This window comes from Pipistrellus hanaki, assembly GCF_964339955.1.
Source record: "Pipistrellus hanaki genome assembly, chromosome: 1".
Taxonomy (NCBI): domain Eukaryota; kingdom Metazoa; phylum Chordata; class Mammalia; order Chiroptera; family Vespertilionidae; genus Pipistrellus; species Pipistrellus hanaki.
Genome location: NC_140503.1, coordinates 209,993,424 through 210,013,170, shown reverse-complemented (window position 1 = coordinate 210,013,170; position 19,747 = coordinate 209,993,424). Strand labels below are relative to the sequence as shown.

The 19,747-nt window shown below is 62.5% G+C and overlaps 1 protein-coding gene across 4 annotated transcripts; it reads right to left on the bottom strand.

Annotated features, from left to right (window-relative positions):
- Positions 1–5,695: 5,695 nt before the first annotated feature.
- Positions 5,696–15,716, bottom strand: FAM53A (family with sequence similarity 53 member A). Of its 4 annotated transcripts, none has more exons than XM_084878674.1 (5): positions 15,610–15,716; positions 9,685–9,932; positions 8,125–8,182; positions 6,688–7,298; positions 5,696–6,299 (listed from the first exon to the last, which is right to left on the bottom strand). In XM_084878674.1, the coding sequence occupies exons 2-5, from the start codon at positions 9,760–9,762 to the stop codon at positions 6,036–6,038; spliced, it is 1,011 nt and encodes a 336-aa protein (XP_084734800.1). In that variant the 5' UTR covers positions 9,763–9,932; positions 15,610–15,716; the 3' UTR covers positions 5,696–6,035. The 4 variants fall into 4 exon arrangements, with proteins under 4 accessions (XP_084734800.1, XP_084734798.1, XP_084734801.1 ...); XM_084878672.1 differs by lacking the exon at positions 15,610–15,716 and adding an exon at positions 15,073–15,601; XM_084878675.1 differs by lacking the exon at positions 15,610–15,716 and adding an exon at positions 15,428–15,601.
- Between the last annotated feature and the right edge of the window lie 4,031 nt (positions 15,717–19,747).

Genomic DNA, 19,747 nt, shown 5'->3' with positions numbered 1-19,747 from the left:
GGCGGCGTCTGCGAAGCCGCAGGGGCGGCCAGGCTGCCTGGGCGCTGAGGGCCACCCTCACACCCAGCCCCAAGGCCCGGCCAGGCCGTGCGTCTGGACGTGGGGAGCCTCCAGGCAGCCTGCCGGACGGGACGCCCGAGTGGCCTCTGAGGGAGCGAGGCCACCCTGAGGCTGGGAGGAGCCCGGTGGCAGGTGGCAGGCCCAGCCCAGCCCCACCGTCTCCCACCCCTGCGTCCTGCAGCCTCACCAGGACGAAGCCCCTGTTTGGGGCCAAATCCCAAATATTCCTCGTTCATCAGACTAATTGGAAATGCGCCTGAGTGAAGGGGCCTGGGTGCTGGGCTGCAAGAGGCGGGGGACGGGGCAGGGAGGTCCGGGCCCTGAGCACCCCCCCCCCTGACAGCAGGGGGGCGGGGGCAGCGGAGCCCGGGGAAGTACGGGCAGGGCTGGGGCAGGGGGAAAGGCGGGGGCCGGGTGGGGTAGGTGGCCCAGCGACCGTTAGAATGTCTTGGGGCCCGTCCGGGCCTTTGGGTTCGGACCCGGAGGCCGTGGCTGGGGCTCTGGTTCAGGTGGGGTTGGGGTCAGCGCTGAGCTGCTGTTGTGGTTGAACAGAGGGAGGTGGGGGGGGGGACCTACCATCGCTGGCCTGGAGCCTGAGGGAGACCCAGCCCAGTTCACAGAGGGCGTGAAGGTCGCAGACTCTGGTGTCCGTGCTGGGTGGGTAGGGGTGAGGGTGGGGGTGGGGGTGGGGGCTGTGGGACCCCACGCTCCCACGGGTCCCCACTCAGCGCTGCTCTGGCCCCATAAGACCCGAGGGGCCTGGCCTCCTTGCTCAGTGCCCCCAGGAAAGCCTTGTGCCCCCACAGCCCCCCCCAGCCACCCAGGTCCCTGAAGGTCACACACAGGGACACAGGCCCCCACCCGTCCCCTGGCCCGGCAGAGGGAGGAGACACCATCTCCCTGTTTATCCTCAGTCTGACCTGCTGGCCGGCCCTGCCAAGCCTGCACCCCCGGGGCCACCCCCACGCCCGGGGCCACACCCACAGGGTGAGGAGCACCAGCCTGTACAGACCCTCAGCCACAGCCGCCGGCCTGGGGGCCCGGGGCAGCCCCCTCTGCAGGGTGGCAACTCAGGGTCCCCCAGCCCCCAGCCTGAGGGAAGGGGCTCAGCGCTGGAGCCACCAACTTGGAGGGCCCCTCCCCAGCCCCAGGCACAGCTGCACGGGCCCTGCCCTGGCCCCGCCCGGGCTCCTGACAAGGTGCCTGGTGTCTGGGCCTCCCAGGCTGGAGGTGCACCTTCCTGCCCCGTCCCCCCAGACGCCCAGCACCCTTCCGGGGAGCACCGACCCCGCCCTGGCTGGAAGTGGAAGGAGCCACCAGAGGGCACCGGGGGTGGGAGTGACAGGGGGATCCCTCACCACCAAAGCTGGGGCCACTCCCCACGCCCCACAGGCCCTGCACCCCCACCAGCCCGGCCCACGCAGCAGGCTGAGCCTCTGTCATGAGCACAATCTTTGCTGCCACCCAGTGGCCACTAGAGGCAATGCAGGCAGAGAGTGCCCACGGAGGGCCTTTCTGTGAAGTGTCCCCAATGGCAAATGCATGGGGACAGGGACTGGGGCTAGGGACACACACACACACACACACACACACACACACACAAAGAAGATGGAGGGATGGGCAAGGGGGTCTCAGGCGACGGGCTGAAATGTGGAGCCAGACGGGGTGGTGGCCACGCAGCTGGTGAATTACTGAACACCCCTTTAAAATGGTTAACTTTCTTTTGTGACTTCCACCTCAAAAAGTGTTCATATAAGACACTCAGATGGTCCGGATGTAGAGAAATTCACAAAAGCAATGCCCAAGCAGTAACCCTCTTATGCCCTAACATTAGTAACAGATAGAAAAAGAAAAAAAAAAAAAAGAAAAATTAGAGCCTGAGGACGGAAGGGTCCCGGGTTCGATTCTGGTCAAGGGCACATGCCCGGGTTGTGGGCTCAATCCCCAGCAGGGGGCGTGCAGGAGGCAGCTGATCCATGATTCTCTCTCATCACTGATGTTTCTATCTCTCTCCCTCTCTGAAATCAATAAAAACATTTTTTAAAAGAAAAATAAATAGCCGAAACCGGTTTGGCTCAGGGATAGAGCATCGGCCTGCAGACTGAAAGGTCCCGGGTTCGATTCCGGTCAAGGGCATGGACCGTGGTTGCGGGCACATCCCCAGTGGGGGGTGTGCAAGAGGCAGCTGGTCGATGATTCTCTCTCATCTATGTTTTTGACTCTCTCTTCCTCTCTCCTCCTCTCTGTAAAAAATCAATAAAATATGTTTTTTTAAAAAACAAAGAAAAATAAATGAATGAGTAATAACAGTCAGCCTGGCCGACCTGACTCAGTGGTTAGAGCCCCACCAGGCCCCCACCCCCCGCCCCACGGGTTCCAACGTCTTTGCACATGTTACCCAGCAGCCTGCAATCCAGACCGAAACCGGGGGCATGAGACCCTCAGAGAGACAGCACCGGGGACCCCGCGGGCCTGGCTCAGCCCCTGGATGGGCCGGGACCTCGCTGGAGCCCAAGATCAGGCAAGCAAGACCAGAATGAGGCGGGTCCTGAGCCTCATGGACATGCCTGACTGGACAGCACTCACCCAAGCATTCTCCACATGTGTGTGCACCCATGTATGCCCAGGTGTACACATGGGCATGGTCCCACACATGCGCACATATGTGTCTGTACATATTACACACATGCACAGACACTGTGGGCAGGCACACGTGGACCTAGACGTGGACATATACACACGTGCACTCATGTAGCTGGCTGCACGTGTGCACATATGTGTGTGCACGGGCTGGTGTGCACAGCCGTGCATCATGCGTATGCATGTGTGTAGGCACAGGTGTACAGGTGCACACATACCTTGCTACAAGAGGTAAAACAGAGGCCTCATCCTTTACAGCAACACAAGGCACCTACAGGTGGACAGAAGGATCTAGAGGAGCCAGGCGCTTGAAGGTGCAAAGCCGCTCTCCGGAGTGACTCCGGGGTGGGGGACACGGAGAGGCCGGTTAGGGGAGAGGCCACAGCCCCGTGCTCTTGTCACTGAGCCAGAGGCTGCAGACAGGTGTCTGCCGTCCGACACGAGGAGGAAGGACAGAGCAAAGGGAGCGGGAGGGGGGGCGTGTAAAGGCGATTAATGAGTGGGAGACAAGAGGGGGTGCCTGTCATGAATCGGGGTGCTCCTCGGTAAGAGGAAAGGAGCCCGAGCAGCAGCGAGCGACCAGCTACCACGCCGCTCCTGCTCCCTGTGGATCGTAACCACCACCAGGAGCCGAGCCGTTCCGAAGCGTGTCCGCTGCGGGGAAGGGGGCGGCGGCGGCGGGGCCCTTGGTGAGAGGGCCGTCCGGCTCAGGAGTGGGCCAGGCCAGGGGTCAGCGAGGGAGGGAGGGAGGCCAGCCCTCTGGGCCGGAGGCCGGTGAGGGGACGGGCCCTCCCTCCCCCCGCCCCCGGGCTGCCGGAGTCAGGCCCCACTTGCCTGGGATCCTCCCTGGTGCTAACAGGCCCTGGTGCCGGGTCGGGTGGAGGGGGCACGTGGGGGGGGGCTCAGTCCCCTAGGCCTGCACAGGGGTGAGGACCGGGAAGAAGGGCTCAGCCACGGCGGTCAGCCCGGCCGGCACAGCCTCCGTGCCGACAGGGAATCGAACCCGGGACCACCTGGTTCCTGGGTCAGCGCTCCACCAGAGCCACGCCAGCCGGCAGCTTTGGTGACGTTTTTCCCGGAACGCGGCCAGCGTTGCCTCTATTGTGCCTCATGATCTCTGCCGTGTCTCAGGTTTTCTTAAGGTTTTTATTGACATCAGAGAGGAAGGGAGAGGGAGAGGAACATCCATGATGAGAGAATCATGGACCGGTCTCCTGCACGCCCCACACTGGGGATCGAGCCCGCAACCCCTGCCTGTGCCCTGCCGGGGCCTCGAACCCTCACCTCCTGGTTCCTAAGTTGATGCTCAGCCATGGAGCCACGCCAGCCGCTGGCTTCTTTCCCCCTCACACGGGCCCAGCCTAGGGAGCCGTCCGCACGGCCAAGTGTCTGAGAGGCCCCCGTGTGTCCGGGGGCGAGATGAGGATTCCGACAGTCCCCCCCACGGGGCTCTCAAATTCCTGAGCGTTTCTACCGCCCCTCCCCACCACCACACCCGATCCCCCAAGCCGGGCTTCGCTCACCGTCTCCCACTCACTCCAACACGGCCGCCGACGGCTAAGCTCCTTCTGTCGCCGACCGCAGACCCGACTGCTGCGGTGTTCACTGTCGCTCTGCTAAGCGCCCGCTTCTCACGTGTGTCAGTTCTCCTCTGGCCACGAGTTACAACGAGCCGTTCAGCGCCCTGAGCACGAGGCGTGTGCTCTCTGCTCCTGGGCTGTGCTGGGGCCACGGGATGCCACGGGCCACGGATGGCCACGGGCCACGTCCTCGGACCCGCCGAGCCCTCCTCCTGGGTGCAGGGTCGGCTCAGACGTCTCTGGGCACCAGACTCCACGCAGTCTCCCGCAAACGGCCGGCCACCGCATCCAGCGACGGCCAGCAGACCTCCTTCCACACAAACTGTGCTCTCTCGGGTCAGCCTGACCCCCTGACCGCTAAGAGATTGTCCAAAATCCTCCAACCTGATGATGTGACTTTCTGCCTCTCCGTTGTCAGTCTTTATGTTTTGTTTGTATTTATTTTTTTAAATATATTATTGACTTCAGAGAGGAAGGGAGGAAAGAAACATTAATGATGAGAATCATTGAGTGGCTGCCTCCCACACGCCCCCCCACTGGGGATGTGTCTGCAACCAGGTACATGCCCTTGACCAGAATCAAACCTGGGCCCCTTTAGTCCGCAGGCCGACGCTGTATCCCTGAGCCACCCCAGCCAGGGCGTTTTATTCTATTTTTATCCCTCTCCCCAGATTAACCAGGGGCAGTCCGGCAGCGGTGCTGCAGCGCAGTCCTGGGTCCCGCCCGCCGGGAGCCGCAGCCCTGCGCCCCGCCAGCCGGCCCGCCGGGAGCCGATCTCAGGGCGGGGTGTTAACCAGGGAGAACCGCGTGGCCACCTCCGTCTGCGAGCAAACAGGCCGCCAGGTGCCGCCGGAGCCCCGAGAACAGGAGGCCTGGCCGGGCTGAGGGCAGGAGCCGGGCCTCAGGAAGGACAGCCTGCAAACCCCCGCCTTCGCCCCTCGACCCCAGGCCTGACCAGTGAGAACACCCTGCCACGAGGGACCTGCTCCAACTTGGGGGGAAAGACAATTCCTCAAAACGCCTCCCTTTCACCCCAAGCTCCCAGGCCTACACCCTTAGAAACCCCATGACTGTTAAATTAGGAAAGAACGGGGAGGGGGGGGGGGGCGGGGGGGGGGGCCAGTCGGCCAGGATCCACAGGATGTGGCTGCCCAGGCCACGTGCACCTAACCGTGAACACCAACACTCGGCCCAGCTGGTGTGGCTCAGAGGCTGAGCGCCGACCTCTGAACCAGGAGGTCACAGTTCAATTGGCGGTCAGGGCACAGGCCCGGCTGCAGGCTCAATCCCCAGTGTGGACGTGCAGGAAGCGGCTGATCCGTGATTCTCTCTTCACTGATGTCTCTCCCCCCCTCGCCCTTCCTCTCTGAAGTCAATAAAAATAGTTTCTAAAAGATAAACAATGGGAGGCACGGTGCAAAGCAAACGTCTTTTATTGAAGTCACAGACCAGGCGGCCAGGCGGCCCCACGCCGGGCCGGGCCAGGCCGCAGAGCTGGGCCTGCCCTGAGCGGCGCCCGGACCTCCAGCTGCAGGACGCACAGCGCCCTTCGCCACAGGCGTCTGCGAGGAGCCAGCCCGCCCTGGGTGTGCCCAGAACCCGAACTGAATGCCCTCGAAAATGCATTTCAAAATAGACCTTTCTCCACAACTGTAAAAGCCAGAAAAATGCAAAATACTCCATAGGAAAGACTGATCAAAAAGACCTCAACGTTCGAACTGGGCGGCCGCCCCCTCCCCCAGACCGCCGCCGCGGTCAGTTGTTCTCGATCTGCTCCAGGTCCAGCTCGCCGGGGCCCTCCTCGCCGGCGCTGTCCCAGTCCCCCGGCTCCCCGCCGCTGCCCGCCTCCGGGGAGGCCCAGGGGCTGGGGCAGGCGCCCAGCGGGCTGGAGGCCGGGGTGACGAGGCCCGTGAGGCCGTGCGGGGCCCGAGGGGAGGACACGGCCGTCTTCGCTCCGGCCTCGTCCTCATCCTCGCCGTCGCAGTCGAGGGAGCCGAGGCTTTTCGAGTTCTTCAGCGTCTGCGGCAGGAAAGACGGTGTGTGAGGCGCTGCTGGGAGGGCCGGAGCACCCCGTCCACCCTGACCAAGTCCCCGCGGCACACAGCGCCTCGGCCCCTGGGCTCAGCCACCGCACCGGCAGCGCCCGAGCCCGCAGCCGGGCCGGCCGCCTCACCGGCCACGTGCCGACACACGGCTTCTCCCCGCATCTGTGCCCGAGGAGAGGCGGATGGAGTGGACACTCCACACCCAGATCCTCGCACCCAGGGCAGCCCGGCCGCTCTGGAGGGGGGGCAGGTGGTGTGTGTGGCGGCCGCTGGCCCGGCTCGAACCCGCTGAGGACTCGGCGCACCAGGGTGCCTCCCGGCAGACGGCGGGCACCCCCCAGCCGCCAGCACCGGAGCCTCACCCGCGTCATCTTCAGGAAGTCCAGGGACGGGCGCGGCCAGCGCGGGTCCTCCTCCCGCGGGCGCTTCAGGCGGCTCTTCCTGCCGGCGAGCACGCAGGGCTGCGAGCGGCTCCGCAGCAGGCCCAGCCGCCAGCCCAGCGCCGGCGCGGACGACGGGGCGGCTGCGTCCAGCAGGTGCTCCTGCGACAGCGACAGGCGGCGCCGGGAGCACAGGGCGGGCCCCGGGGGCGCCCAGGGCGGGCGGGCGTCCTCGCCGCCGCCGCTGGCGGAGGCGGGCCGGGGCGCGGGCGGGGAGCCGGGGCCGGCCGCGGGCAGGGCGCCCCCGGGCAGGCTGGCACTCCCGCCGCTGTGGCAGCGCCGCTTGGAGACGGCGGTCCAGACCTTGGAGCCCCCGGGGCGCCAGGGGGAGCGGCAGCGGGCCAGCTCGTCCGGCTCCGACAGGGAGCGGCAGTGCCGCTTGCTGGGCGGGGCCAGGGCCGGCCCCGAGCGCTCCCTGAGGTCCACGGCGCTGCCCGCGCCCAGGCCCGGCGGGAAGGGGGGAGCGGGGACCACGGCCGCCGGGCTCCGGAGGGGCCACCCTCCGCTCAGGGCCTTCCAGGGGCACCTGTCTCCTGAGGAAGAAGGAGAGACCACGGGTGAGCAGGAGGCACTGCCAGCTGCCTCGTGGGCACGGGGTTGCACAGCGGGGGGCCCAGGGCGGTGTCAGTGCCACCCTGCCTGCCCTCCCTGGCATGTCCGCCTGGCGCCCCCTTGCCCTCGACACTCGGTGCTCACACTGACATGCACACTTGCTCACTCATCCACTCTCACATGCACACTCAGTGCTCATACTTACATGCACACTCGCTCACTCACTCACGTGCACACTCATTCACTCTCACGTGCATGCTCAGCACTCACACTCATATGCACACTCGCTTATTCACTCACGTGCACACTCATTCACTCTCACGTGCATGCTCAGTTTTCACAATCACATGCACACTCGCTCATTCACTCTCACGTGCATGCTCAGTGCTCACTCACATGCACACGCATGCAAACATTCTCTCACATGCACAATGTTTGCACTACATGCACTCACACATGCACACTCAATGCTCACACATGCACACTTGTGTACATGCATTCACACTCACATGCACACTCATTCACACCCATGTGAATACCCGTGCTCACTCTCGCGCACGCACACACTCACACTTGGGTGGTGAGGCCACTCGGCCCGTTCAGACCACAGGGCACATACGTCGGGCTGTGTCCTGGAGGGTGGAGGGCACACACACGCCAGGGCATGCCTGCCCCCCACTCCCCCATACACACCACTGGTCCAGCACACGATAACCAGGCATGCACTGCCGTCCTGCTCTTCCTCCCGCCGCCGCCCCCCTCGAGCTGAGACAGGTGGTGGCCCACCGACCCGGCTCACACACTTACCGTTGGTCTCAAAAGGGAACACGGGGCCACTTCTGCTGTTCCGCTTCTCGGCTGAGCACTGAGTGAGAGAGTTCACATGAGAGGCCGTCAGGACGCAGCACAGCTCTCCTGCCCGCAGAGCACCCTCCTGGCCGCGGAGCACCCTCCTGGCCGCGGAGCACCCTCCTGCCCGCGGAGCACCCTCCTGCCCGCGGAGCACCCTCTGCCCGCGGAGCACCCTCCTGGCCGCAGAGCACCCTCCTGGCCGCAGAGCACCCTCCTGGCCGCAGAGCACCCTCCTGGCCGCAGAGCACCCTCCTGGCCGCAGAGCACCCTCCTGGCCGCAGAGCACCCTCCTGCCCGCAGACCATCCTATTGCCCGCAGAGCACCCTCCTGGCCGCAGAGCACCCTCCTGCCCGCAGAGCACCCTCCTGCCCGCAGAGCACCCTCCTGGCCGCAGAGCACCCTCCTGCCCGCAGAGCACCCTACTGCCCGCAGAGCACCCTGCTGCCCGCAGAGCACCCTACTGCCCGCAGACCATCCTACTGCCCACAGAGCACCCTCTTGGCCGGAGAGCACCCTACTGCCCACAGAGCACCCTCCTGCCCGCAGAGCACCCTCCTGGCCGCAGACCATCCTACTGCCCGCAGAGCACCCTCCTGGCCGCAGCGCACCCTCCTGCCCACAGAGCACCCCTGCCCACAGAGCACCCTACTGCCCGCTGGCCCTCCGGCAGCTGGCGAGACGGCCTGACTCCGAGAATCCTCCCCTTTTAAAAAGCCGTGCTTCCCACTAGTTTACAGTTAGTGTTCCTGGGTCAGCTCCAGTGCACAGCACACACCTGTTACAGAGCACCCCGATGTTCCCAGCACCCATCGGGCCCCAGAGCTAGCACAGCGCCCACCTGACCCAGCCCCCGAGCCGGGCTCCCACCCCGAGGCGGGCACACAGCCGCCCAGGGCAGGAGTCCTGACGCTCACGCTGACACAGGAGGGCACGGCTGCCTGCCTGCCCAGTCAGACCCGGGGAGCGAACGCCCGGACAGACCCCTCGCAGCCCCGGGAGGGTGGCTACCGTGTGCGCCGAGGCCTGCCCTCGCTCTGTGTGGGTCAGGCTTTCACAAGTTGGGGTTTTGCCCCGGCCAGTGGCTCCAAACACCAACAGGTCGTAGGTTCAATACCCAGTCGGGTGCCGCCAGGAGGCCATACCGATCACTGTCCCCCTCACTCTCTCTCCGTCTCTAAAACACACACAAACATAAACCTACAGCCAGCCAAGGGGCTCCGTGGGTGAGCATCGACCTCTGAACCTCGAACCTGTGAGCCCGGAGGTCACGGTGTGACTGCCAGGCAGGGCACAGGCCGGGCTGCAGGCTCAGACCCAGTGGGGTGAGTGCAGGAGGCAGCGATCCATGGCTCCCTCGTCATGGATGTTCCTCTCTCCCCGCTCCCTTCCTCTCTGAACCAATGGAAACAAAACTCCTGGGGTGAGTTACAGGAAACCCCCACCAGGAGGCCGGCAGGCTCTGGGACGGGTGCCCTGCACGCTGCCCGCCCCCCCCGCCTGGCAGTGCGGCTCACCGGGCCGGCATCGCAGCTCTGGTGCGCGAGGTCGTCCAGGCTCTGGTTCTGCAGCTTCTCGGTGATGAGCGTGACCATGGTCGGGGGCCCGCCGGGTCCTGCGTCCGCGCCGCCGGGCCCTGGGGTCCCAGCGCATCGGGCTCGGCGCTAACCCTCCCGGCCGCACTTCGGGGTCACAGGCGAGCGATCCATCTCCAGCGGCCTCCACAGCCCGAGGCCGCCTGTCAGAGCGCCGGCGTCTGTGAGAGCTGGAAGGGCGGGAGCCGAGTATCAGCCTGCAGGGGAGGCACCCAACCAACCTGCCGCACACTGCCCACGGAGGGCCCAGTGCCCGCCTCACCACTGCCCACGGGGGGCCCAGTGCCCGCACACTGCCTACAGAAGTCCCCAGTGCCCCCTTACCGCTGCCCATGGAGGGCCCAGTGCCCGCACACTGCCCACGGAGGGCCCAGTGCCCGCCTCACCACTGCCCACGGAGGGCCCAGTGCCCGCACACTGCCCACGGAGGGCCCAGTGCCCGCCTCACCACTGCCCACGGAGGGCCCACTGCCCACGGAGGGCCCAGTGCCCGCCTCACCACTGCCCACGGAGGGCCCAGTGCCCGCACACTGCCCACGGAGGGCCCACTGCCCACGGAGGGCCCAGTGCCCGCCTCACCACTGCCCACTGCCCGCCTCACCACTGCCCACGGAGGGCCCAGTGCCCGCACACTGCCCATGGGAGGGCCTACTGCCCGCCTCACCACTGCCCACGGAGGGCCCACTGCCCACGGAGGGCCCAGTGCCCGCACACTGCCCGCCTCACTGCTGACAAAGGCCCAAAGGAGCCACGCACCCTCCCCGCTCCATCCAGTCGGACAAAAGCCCCTCTCCCCACAGGACCTGGACAGGGTGGTCTGTGCCAGGCCCAGCTGGGGGTGACAGAGGAGATGCTGTGATGGGCACTGAGCCCTCCGCCCTGGGAGGGGGCGCCCAGGCCAGGCCACAGCCAGAGGCGGGAGACCAGCCGAGACCCGCCCCCGTGGACACAGCGTGGAGGGCCAGGCCCGTGGACAGTCTCCTGGAGAGGCCCCGCCCGTGCCGGGCCACACTGAGCAGGAGCAGCTGACGGCACCCAGCCCCGGGCCCGGCAGGGAGACCAGCCGGCGCAGAGGCAGGGCTGGGGAGGACGTGCCTTTCACTTTAAAAATGGACTGCCACTGTCCTCAGGGAGGACAGCGCCCCCACCCTGCCACTCCTCCCTGGGACCCTCACCGTCCTCAGGAGCAGCAGCCCGCTGGGTGAGACTCAGGCTCCACACCACGGCCGCTGGCACCAGCCGCCTCCTGTGGACCCGCAGCCTGACCGGGCAGGGTGTCCTGAAGTGACACTGACCCCTTAGAACGCGGCTCCACGCACGCTAGTTCAAACCCAGGCGAAGCTGACCGCTGGGGACAGACAGACGCTGCCACGCTGCCCCGGGGGCGGGGTGCACACTCGGGTGCGTGGGCAGAGCACACGGGAGAACACACACACACACACACACACACACACACGTGGACGACGTCCAGGGAAAAGCGTGTGCACAGCCAGAGATGCCACCAGCACACGGAAAGGGAGCCCACGTGTCTGCCAACGATGTTTCTGATGGAAGATCTCTTTCCAAACAGAGAAGGAACTCCGACAACGCGACAGAGGACAAACCACCCAGTTAGACACGGGCAGAGGACCCGAATGGACACTTCTCCAAAGAGGACAGGCAGAGGCCGAGAGACAGATGGGAACATGCTCAGAGTCACTGGTCATCCGAGGGATGCAAATTAAAACGACAATGCGGCACCATCTCACACCTGTCAGAAGCTACCATCAACACATCAGCAAACGACAGGTGCTGGCGAGGATGTGGAGAAAAAGGAACCCTCATGCACTGCTGGTGGGAATGCAGACTGGTGCAGCCGCTGTGGAGAACAGTATGGAGTTTCCTCAAAAAGTTAAAAAGGGAACTCCCATTTGACCCAGTGATCCCACTCCTAGGACTATATCCCAAGAAACCAGAAACACCCATCGGAAAGGATATATGCACCCTATGTCCATAGCAGCACAATTCACCACAGCTGAGATCTGGAGACAGCCTAAGTGCCCGTCAGCAGATGAGTGGGTTAAAAAACTGTGGTACAGCTACACAGTGGAATACTATGCAGCAGTGAAAAAGGAGGACCTCGTACCCTTTGAGACAGCATGGAGGGACCTGGAGAGTATTATTCTAAGAGAAATAAACCAGTCAGAGAAAGACACATATCACATGACCTCACTCATACGTGGAATCTAATGAACAAAATAAACTAAACTGATGAACAAAATGGATCTGGAGACACAGAAACATGGAACAGACTGCGGGATCTCAGAGGAAAGGTGGGGAAGGCGGTGGGTGGACGGGAAGAGATCAGGAACTTGTGTGCATGCATGCACAGCCCACGGGCAGGCGGAGGTCAGGGGGGAAAGGGGACATATGTAATACTTTCAACAATAAAGATTTTTTTAAAATAATAATAATAACAGCCGAAGCCGGTTTGGCTCAGTGGTAGAGCGTCGGTCTGCGGACTGAAAGGTCCCAGGTTCGATTCCGGTCAAGGGCATGTACATTGGTTGCGGGCACATCCCCGGTAGGGGGTGTGCAAGAGGCAGCTGATCGATGTTTCTCTCTCATCGACGTTTCTAGCTATCTCTCTCCCTTCCTCTCTGTAAAAAATCAATAAAATATATTATTTTTAAAAAATAAAATAAAAAAATAAATAATAACAACAAATAAAGACTTCAACACAAGAGACAAAACCGCTGTCCTGACAGCCACTATCCTGGTGACACTACACCCCCAGGAGGCTGGACAGCAGGCGCTCCGTGTAGAAGGGCAGACACCATGTCTGACATGCTAGCGCCACACGTGACCAAAGGAGAGGAAGCTGTGTCCGACGGAAGGAGAGATCCCGCAGCATGTGGCTCCTTGGTGAGAGAAGGGAGGTGGGAGGCCGGTCAGCGCCCAGAGGCAGGCTCTGATCCCGCTGCCGCTGGGGTGGCTCTGAGCCCGTGACCTGGACTGAACAGGAAAGGACCACCCCCTGCGCGAGGCCACGGGCTGGAGTCAGTAACACACATGAACATGCCCCGGTTCCTGGCTCAGGTTTAAACTGTGACCGTTTATAACGGACTAGAGGCCCAGTGCCTGAAATCCGTGCGCTGGGGGGGGGGTCTCCTCGGCCGCACCTGCACCCTCTCGCAGTCGGGAGCCCTTGGGGGATGTTGTCCTTACCGGCTGCCTACAGCGGAGACACGAGGCTCCCGCCACGGCCACTGAGCTCACCAGCCATGAGCCCGGCGGCTGGTGGGGTGCTCCTCCTGTGGGAGCGCTGACCACTAGGGGGCAGCTCCTGCCTGGAGCAGGCACATCAGCCTTTTATTCCATAGGGTGCTTAGGACTGCAAATCAGCTCTCCTGGCAGAAATACTGCTGCATTATCCAATCCCAGGGGTTTCTCACCACTGCTTTCTCCCGCCTCCTTAATCCATCACCAATGAATTTCATGTAACCCACCCATGTCCCCCCTTTGATTGCAATGTATAAACAGAAATGTAACCCGCCATTCTTCAGTTCATTGAGGTTCTGCTTCCCAGCATATGTCGACAGTTTGGCTCAAATAAACTCACTAAAATTAAAAAAAAAATTAAAAAATGTGTGTATATATAAATTGCTGCAGCCGTAACTAGTTTGGCTCAGTGGACAAAACGTCAGCCTGCGAACTGAAGGGTCCCAGGTTCGATTCTGGTCAAGGGCATGTACCTTGGTTGCGGGCACATCCCCAGAGGGAGTATGCAGGAGGAAGCTGATGGATGTTCCTCTCTCATCGATGTTTCTAACTCTCTATCCCTCTCCCTTCCTTTCTGTAAAAAATCAATAAAATATATTTTTTTAAAAAGAATCTAAAATCAATAAAAATATATTTTAAAAAAATATTGCCGCAGCCCAGCAGGTATGGCTCAAGGGTTGAGCATTGACCTATGAACCAGGTCAGGGTTCCACTCCCGGTCAGGGCCCATGCCCAGGTTTCTGGCTCCATCCCATGTGGGTGTGCAGGAGGCAGCCCATTGGATGATTCTTTCATGGCTGATGTTTCTCTCTCTCCTTCTCCCTTAGTCTCTGAAATCAATAAAAATACATTTTAAGAAAGACTGCTGCAGAAAAAGCCAAAAGGGTCTACATAAAAACTTTTGTAGCTGAAACCGGTTTGGCTCAGTGGACAGAGCGTCGGCCTGCAGACTGAAGGGTCCCAGGTTCGATTCCGGTCAAGGGCATGTACTTTGGTTGCGGGCACATCCCATGGGGCGTGTGCAGGAAGCAGCTGATGGGTGTTTCTAACTCTCTATCCCTCTCTCTTCCCCTCTGTAAAAAACCAATAAAATATATATCTATTTAAAACCTTGTATTGTTTTTAGGTTTGTTTTAAAGTTGGCCGTGCACCTGTGAAAACTGCTGACCCGGGGAAGCAGAAGCCGCCTCATGTGCCGCCCATGGACACGGCAGAGGGCAAAGGACTCGAACCCAGGCTAGGTCCCACCTCGCCACCTAAAGACAGTGGTGGCTGGCTTTCTCCTTTAGGGTTTCCGGTACCAGCAAGGCCCCTAGTCCCAGGTAAGCCCAAAAATGCAAGGACCCGGGCACAGGGCAGAGCGGGCTCGAGCCCCCATTCACGTCACGCGTGCCCGCCCTGTCGCGTGACCCTCAAAGTGGCAGAGGCCACACCAGAGGGACGGAGCTCTGGTCCCCAGCGAGGCCGGGGGCGAGGCCGGAGCAGGGAGCCTGCGGTGCGGACTCGCAGAGAATCAATCGTCTGGAATGGCTCTCGCACCGACGGTGAGCAAACTCACTGCTGCCACACGCCTTCTGCTTCAGTTACTTATGTTCCAGGATTTCAAAGTGACCGGCCCGGCTGGCCTGCTCAGTGGGCAGCGCCGCGGACCGGGTTCGGTTCGGCCAGGGCACATGCCCGGGCCGAGGCAGCCCATCGGCCATTCTCTCCCATCACTGATGTTCTCTCTCCCCCCTCTTCCTTCCTCCCGGAAGTCAATGAAACATGTCCTTTTTTTTTAAAGAACTTCCAACTGATGGGGACAAAGTGTCTCCCCGCCTTCCACCCTCCGCGAGGCCGGCTTCCGGGTCGCGCTCAACCCCGGAGCGCGGCGGCCGCCGACCGGGTGCAGGCGCGGAGCTCCGGCCCGGCCGGCCCGGCGTCGGAGGCTGCGGCCGCGGCCGCCGCCCGCTCCGCCGGGAAGGGGTGGCGCGGGCCGGGCTGGAGGCGCGGGCCGCCGGGCCGCGGGGGAGTGGAGGCGGCGCACACGCCCGCGCAGCCCAGACTTACGCCGCCGGCCGCGGAGGGCGCCTCCCACGTCGTCCGGCGCCGCGGAGGCTCCTCGCCGTGTCCCGGCCAACTTCCTGCTCCGCTCGCCGCGGAGTGACACGCACGTGAGCCCGGCGGCCGCGGCTGCGGGGCGGCACCCCGTCCGCTCAACAAGTGGCGGCGCGGCCCCGCTCGGCCCCGCACGGGCGCGGGGGGCGCGGGGTCCGGGGCGCACGTGGGGCTCGCGGCGCGGGGGTCCTGGGCCGGTCCGAGGAGGCTGGCGCGCGGCGGGAGTCCCAGCCCCCGCGGCCCCGCGCCCTCAGCGGCCCGCCCGCGGCGCCCGCGGGGTCCGGCGGCGGAAACGCTCGGCACTCACGCGGGGGCAAGCGCATCGGGCCGCGCGGCCGGGTCTGCGCGCAGCCGGCAGCCGGCCTGTCCGGCCCAAGTTCACGCGCGGCCCCGCGCAGGCGCGCGCACGCAGGCCCCCGCGGGGCGCGCACGCACGGGCGGGGGGCGCGCGCCCGGCCGCCGCGTCGAGGGCCGCCGCCGGGCCGGTACCTGAGCGCGGCCGAGCGGCGGCGGCCACGGCCAGCCGGGCGGAGCGACTGAGCCGCCGGCCCCGCAGGCCGCGCTCCTCCCGCAACAGCCGACGCGCCTCAGCGGCGGGGAGCACACCACGCGACCCCGCCCCCTCCGGCCGCGCTCATTGGCCGTTCGGCCAGCCGCCGCCCGCCCCTCGGCGGCGCCGCGCGCGCGGGGATTGGGCGGCGTCTGGGTGGGCGGGGCCTGAGGCGGCAGGGCGCGCCAGCGCCGACGGAGGGGACGGAGCTGCGTCCTGGTGGGCGGGGCCTGAAAGAGCAGAGGGCGTGGCCTGAATGAGCAGGGGGCGGGGCTACGCCGGCATGGGCGTGGTCTGGAGTCGCGAAGGCAGGCAGCGGGGCGACCTGAGGCGGCGGGAGGGCGCACTGGCCGGGAAGGCCGGTGCCTCTGGCTGGGGGAAGACTGTGGCCCCGCAGGCGGCCGGGCGGTTCGGGGTACTCCCCTTGCGACCCGTGGTCCCCACTTTCCGGGGCGTACCCGCCCTGCCGGTGACCTCAGTGTGACCTTGAGCAAGGGTCTAAGAGCATGCTAGAGCATCACCCACACTAGACAGGAAGCAGATGCTAAAAGGACGGGAAGAACTGAAACTACCATCATCATTATTATTTTTAATTTATTTATTGTAGAGAGAGTGGAGGGAGGGGGAGAGACCGACAGAGAAACCTCCAGGAGAGACATGGATTGGCTGCCTGCTTCACCAAGTGTGTGCCCTTGACCGGGATTGAACCCAGGACCTTGCAGTCTGCTCGCCGTGGCTCTGTCCTCTGCGCCGAACTGGCCAGGACAAACTGCCGTTATTTACACCAAATATGGTCTTCTAAAAAGTAGCACAGAAAGTAGATACGCAGAGCATGTGATGAAGAACAGGTTACAAGCTGAAACCGGTGTGGCTCAGTGGACAGAGCGTTGGCCTGCGGACTGAAGGGTCCCAGGTTCGATTCTGGTCAAGGGCATGTACCTTGGTTGCGGGCACATTCCCAGTCGGAGGTTGTGCAGGGTCTCGGCGTATTGAGACAGTGCTCCAGGAAATGGCTCTGTGCCTTATTTTATTCATCACAGCGGAAGAGAAGGCACAGCCCTGGGTGGTTTGGCTCGGTGGTGGTCGGGGGTGGGTGGTCGGGGATGGGTCTCAGGAGAGGTTAGGGAGGTGGGAGGAAGCAGAGGGGGGGACTCTGGGACTGGATGAAAAGTAAATGGTAGACACCCTTTTCCTCGGTGGGTGGATGGGTGCAGGACAGTTATCAGTCGGCAATGGACATGGTAGCCGTAACCATGAGAGGATTATGGTCTCAGCCCCGGTGCACCAGCTGGGCCCCAGTCTGGCGAAGGGGTCACCCCGCACTCCACAGGAATGTTACCTTAGATGCAGAAGACAGAGACCTTCATCAGGGGAGTCTTGCCGAGAACAAGACTGCCTGCCACAAGCCGTCCTGAGATTTTGACTGCGCCCCATCCTCTGTGGTCACTCTGGTCTCTGGCTTTGCAGGGTCACCGCAAGGGCCTCCCCTGAGCCTGTCAGGTACCACGGGGCCCCCTTCCGTCCACGACGCCCCCTCTGTGGACAGGGAGGCGGCACCGCCTGGCACTTCTCGCCAGCCACCTGCCTCTCCCCGCCGGCTTTCTACCCGGCCTGTGCGTTCTGCAGGTGCCAGGTGCCGGCCCTCTGTCCCACGGCGCTCTGCGGAGTTCCTCCTTCCCTGCAGCTGGTCTTCCTCCCCTCCAGGTCTTCACGGAGCAGAAGGCTTTCAGTGTGACAAGGTCCAGCTTCATGGTTTTCCCTTTTATGGACTGTGCTTTTGGTGTCAAGCCTGAGGCCTCCGCCTCATCAAGCCCCATCGACCCTCCACATGCGTTTCAGCCTTCACTTCACATGGAGCCTAGTCCCTGCGGGCCCCTCGGGGCCTCGGTCCCACGGCTCCTCACCGTGGAGTCTGCTGCACCCCTGTGGGCATGCAACTCCATGCACCTTTTTAAAAAAAATATATTAGAGGCCCAGTGCAAGGTTTCGTGCACCGGTGGGGTCCCTCGGCCTGGCCTGTGCCCTCTTGCAATCTGGGACCCCCTCGGGGGATATCAGAGAGCTGGTTTTGGCCCGATCCCCGCAGGCCAGGCCAAAGGACCCCAGCAGTGTACAAATCCATGCCCTGGGCCTCTAGTTTGCATATAAGATCTTTAGTTAATCTTTTCCCACCCTTCTCCCTCGCCTCTTCCCTCTGAGATTGGTCTGTCTGTTCCATGTTTCCTTACCTGTGTTGAGTGTCTGCCCCCTGGTGGTCAGTGCGGGTCATAGCTTAGGCTTTTTTTTTTTTTAGTACGTATACGTATTTTATTGATTTTACACAGAAAGGAATTGAGAGGGATAGAGAGCTAGAAACGTCGATGAGAGAGAAACATCGACCAGCTGCTTCTTGCACATCCCCCTCTGGGGATGTGCCCACAACCAAAGTACATGCCCTTGACCGGAATCGAACCCGGGACCTTTCAGTCCACAGTCCAACGCTCTATCCACTGAGCCAAACCAGTTTCGGCCATAGCTTGGGCTTTTATATATAGATAGATTTTTGTTGATTTTAGAGAGTAAGGGAGAGGGACAGAAATAGAAACATCAATGATGAGAATCATTGATCAGCTGCCTCTGGCTCGCCCCCCTACTGGGGAACGAGCCCGCAACCTGGCCTGTGCCCTGACCTGGAATCAAACCATGACCTCCTGGTTCATAGGTCGACGCTCAACCTCCGAGCCATGCTGGCCGGGCTCTGTGCATCTCTGCAGTGTGCGTTTTACAAAGTGGCTTACATCCAGTTAAAGCCGGCACGTGTGCTGTAGCTGACTCGGCTCAATGGATAGAGCGTCGGCTTGGGGACTGAAGGGTCCCGGGTTCGATTCTGGTCAAGGGCATGTACCTTGGTTGCGGGCACATCCCCAGTAGGGTATGTACAGGAGGCAGCTGATAGATGTTTCTCTCTCGTTGATGTTTCTAACTCTATCCCTCTCCCTTCCTCTCTGTAAAAAAATCAATAAAATATATTTTAAAAAGTAAATAAAGTAAAGCCTGTACATGAAAAAAGCAAACAAAACAGCAATGAAAGCAAAGGAAACAAACAAATACCCTCTCGAGATCCGTAAACATAAAATTCACACGCTCCCGAATGATCCCAAGACCCACCCCCACCCTCATGTGCACACAGAGCCAAACGCGGTGCAGGGAGGATGGTTCACACGCTCACTCTCGGGGCCCTGGCAGCTGGCCGAGCGCGGCGGTGTGACTTTATCCAGCAGGCCGATCCGTGTTGCCCACACGGGAGAAAACACACCCGTACCTGCATCCTCAGAAGAGCCACCGGCTCCGGTCCAGAAAGCCACGTGCGGCCAGCGCCGGGGCAGGGCAGAGGCTGCTGATGCACCGCCCACCACGGGGACACGGGGACACGGGGACACGGGGACACGGGGACACGGGGACACGGGGACGGGAGGGACAGGGCATCGGCGGGCCGGGGGCGGAGAGCTGAGGGCGGACGGCGGGAGGACAGAACCCAGCCAGGCGCAGGAACAACAATGGCTGCACAGATGAGAGAGAAGGGGAAGTGGGGGTGCGGGATGACAACCCTGATAAGCTGACCACGTCCATCTCGACACGGGAAGATAGGAAAATGAATCACCGAGGGGCCCGAGATAGCGATCGGCCCGGAGCGGTGAGGAATTAATCACGCCGGACAAACTTAATTCAGTTCTGACACCTCTCGGTTCGATGTACAAGAGTCAAGAAGAAAGACAACTGGATCCCGGCCACGGGTATCTGTGCCTCCGCGGAAAGTGCTAGATTATGTTAACAGCGTGAGAGGCGAGCACAAAAGCCCAAGATTGATTTCCTCGGGGCCTCGGAGCATTCTGAGAATTTAAATGCGAAGCCAAAGCCAGGAGCCAGGGCAGATGCTTCCAGAACCCCAGTCAGACCGCCCCCGCCCACCTCACTCGTAGGGAAGCCTAAGTACACACACACACACACACACACACACACACACACACACACACACGACCTCTCACCCTCCCGCTCCCGCCAGCCCACACCCCTATCACCCACGGATCAGTCCGTCTC

Bases quoted from the DNA above. Each gene is read 5' to 3' on its own strand.
- FAM53A (XM_084878674.1), bottom strand. From the start codon at position 9,762: ATGGTCACGCTCATCACCGAGAAGCTGCAGAACCAGAGCCTGGACGAC. The intron at 8,183-9,684 runs GTGAGCCGCACT...TCTCTCACTCAG, and splicing joins AGAGCTGCGATGCCGGCCCG to TGCTCAGCCGAGAAGCGGAA. The intron at 7,299-8,124 runs GTAAGTGTGTGA...CTTCTTCCTCAG, and splicing joins GTTCCCTTTTGAGACCAACG to GAGACAGGTGCCCCTGGAAG.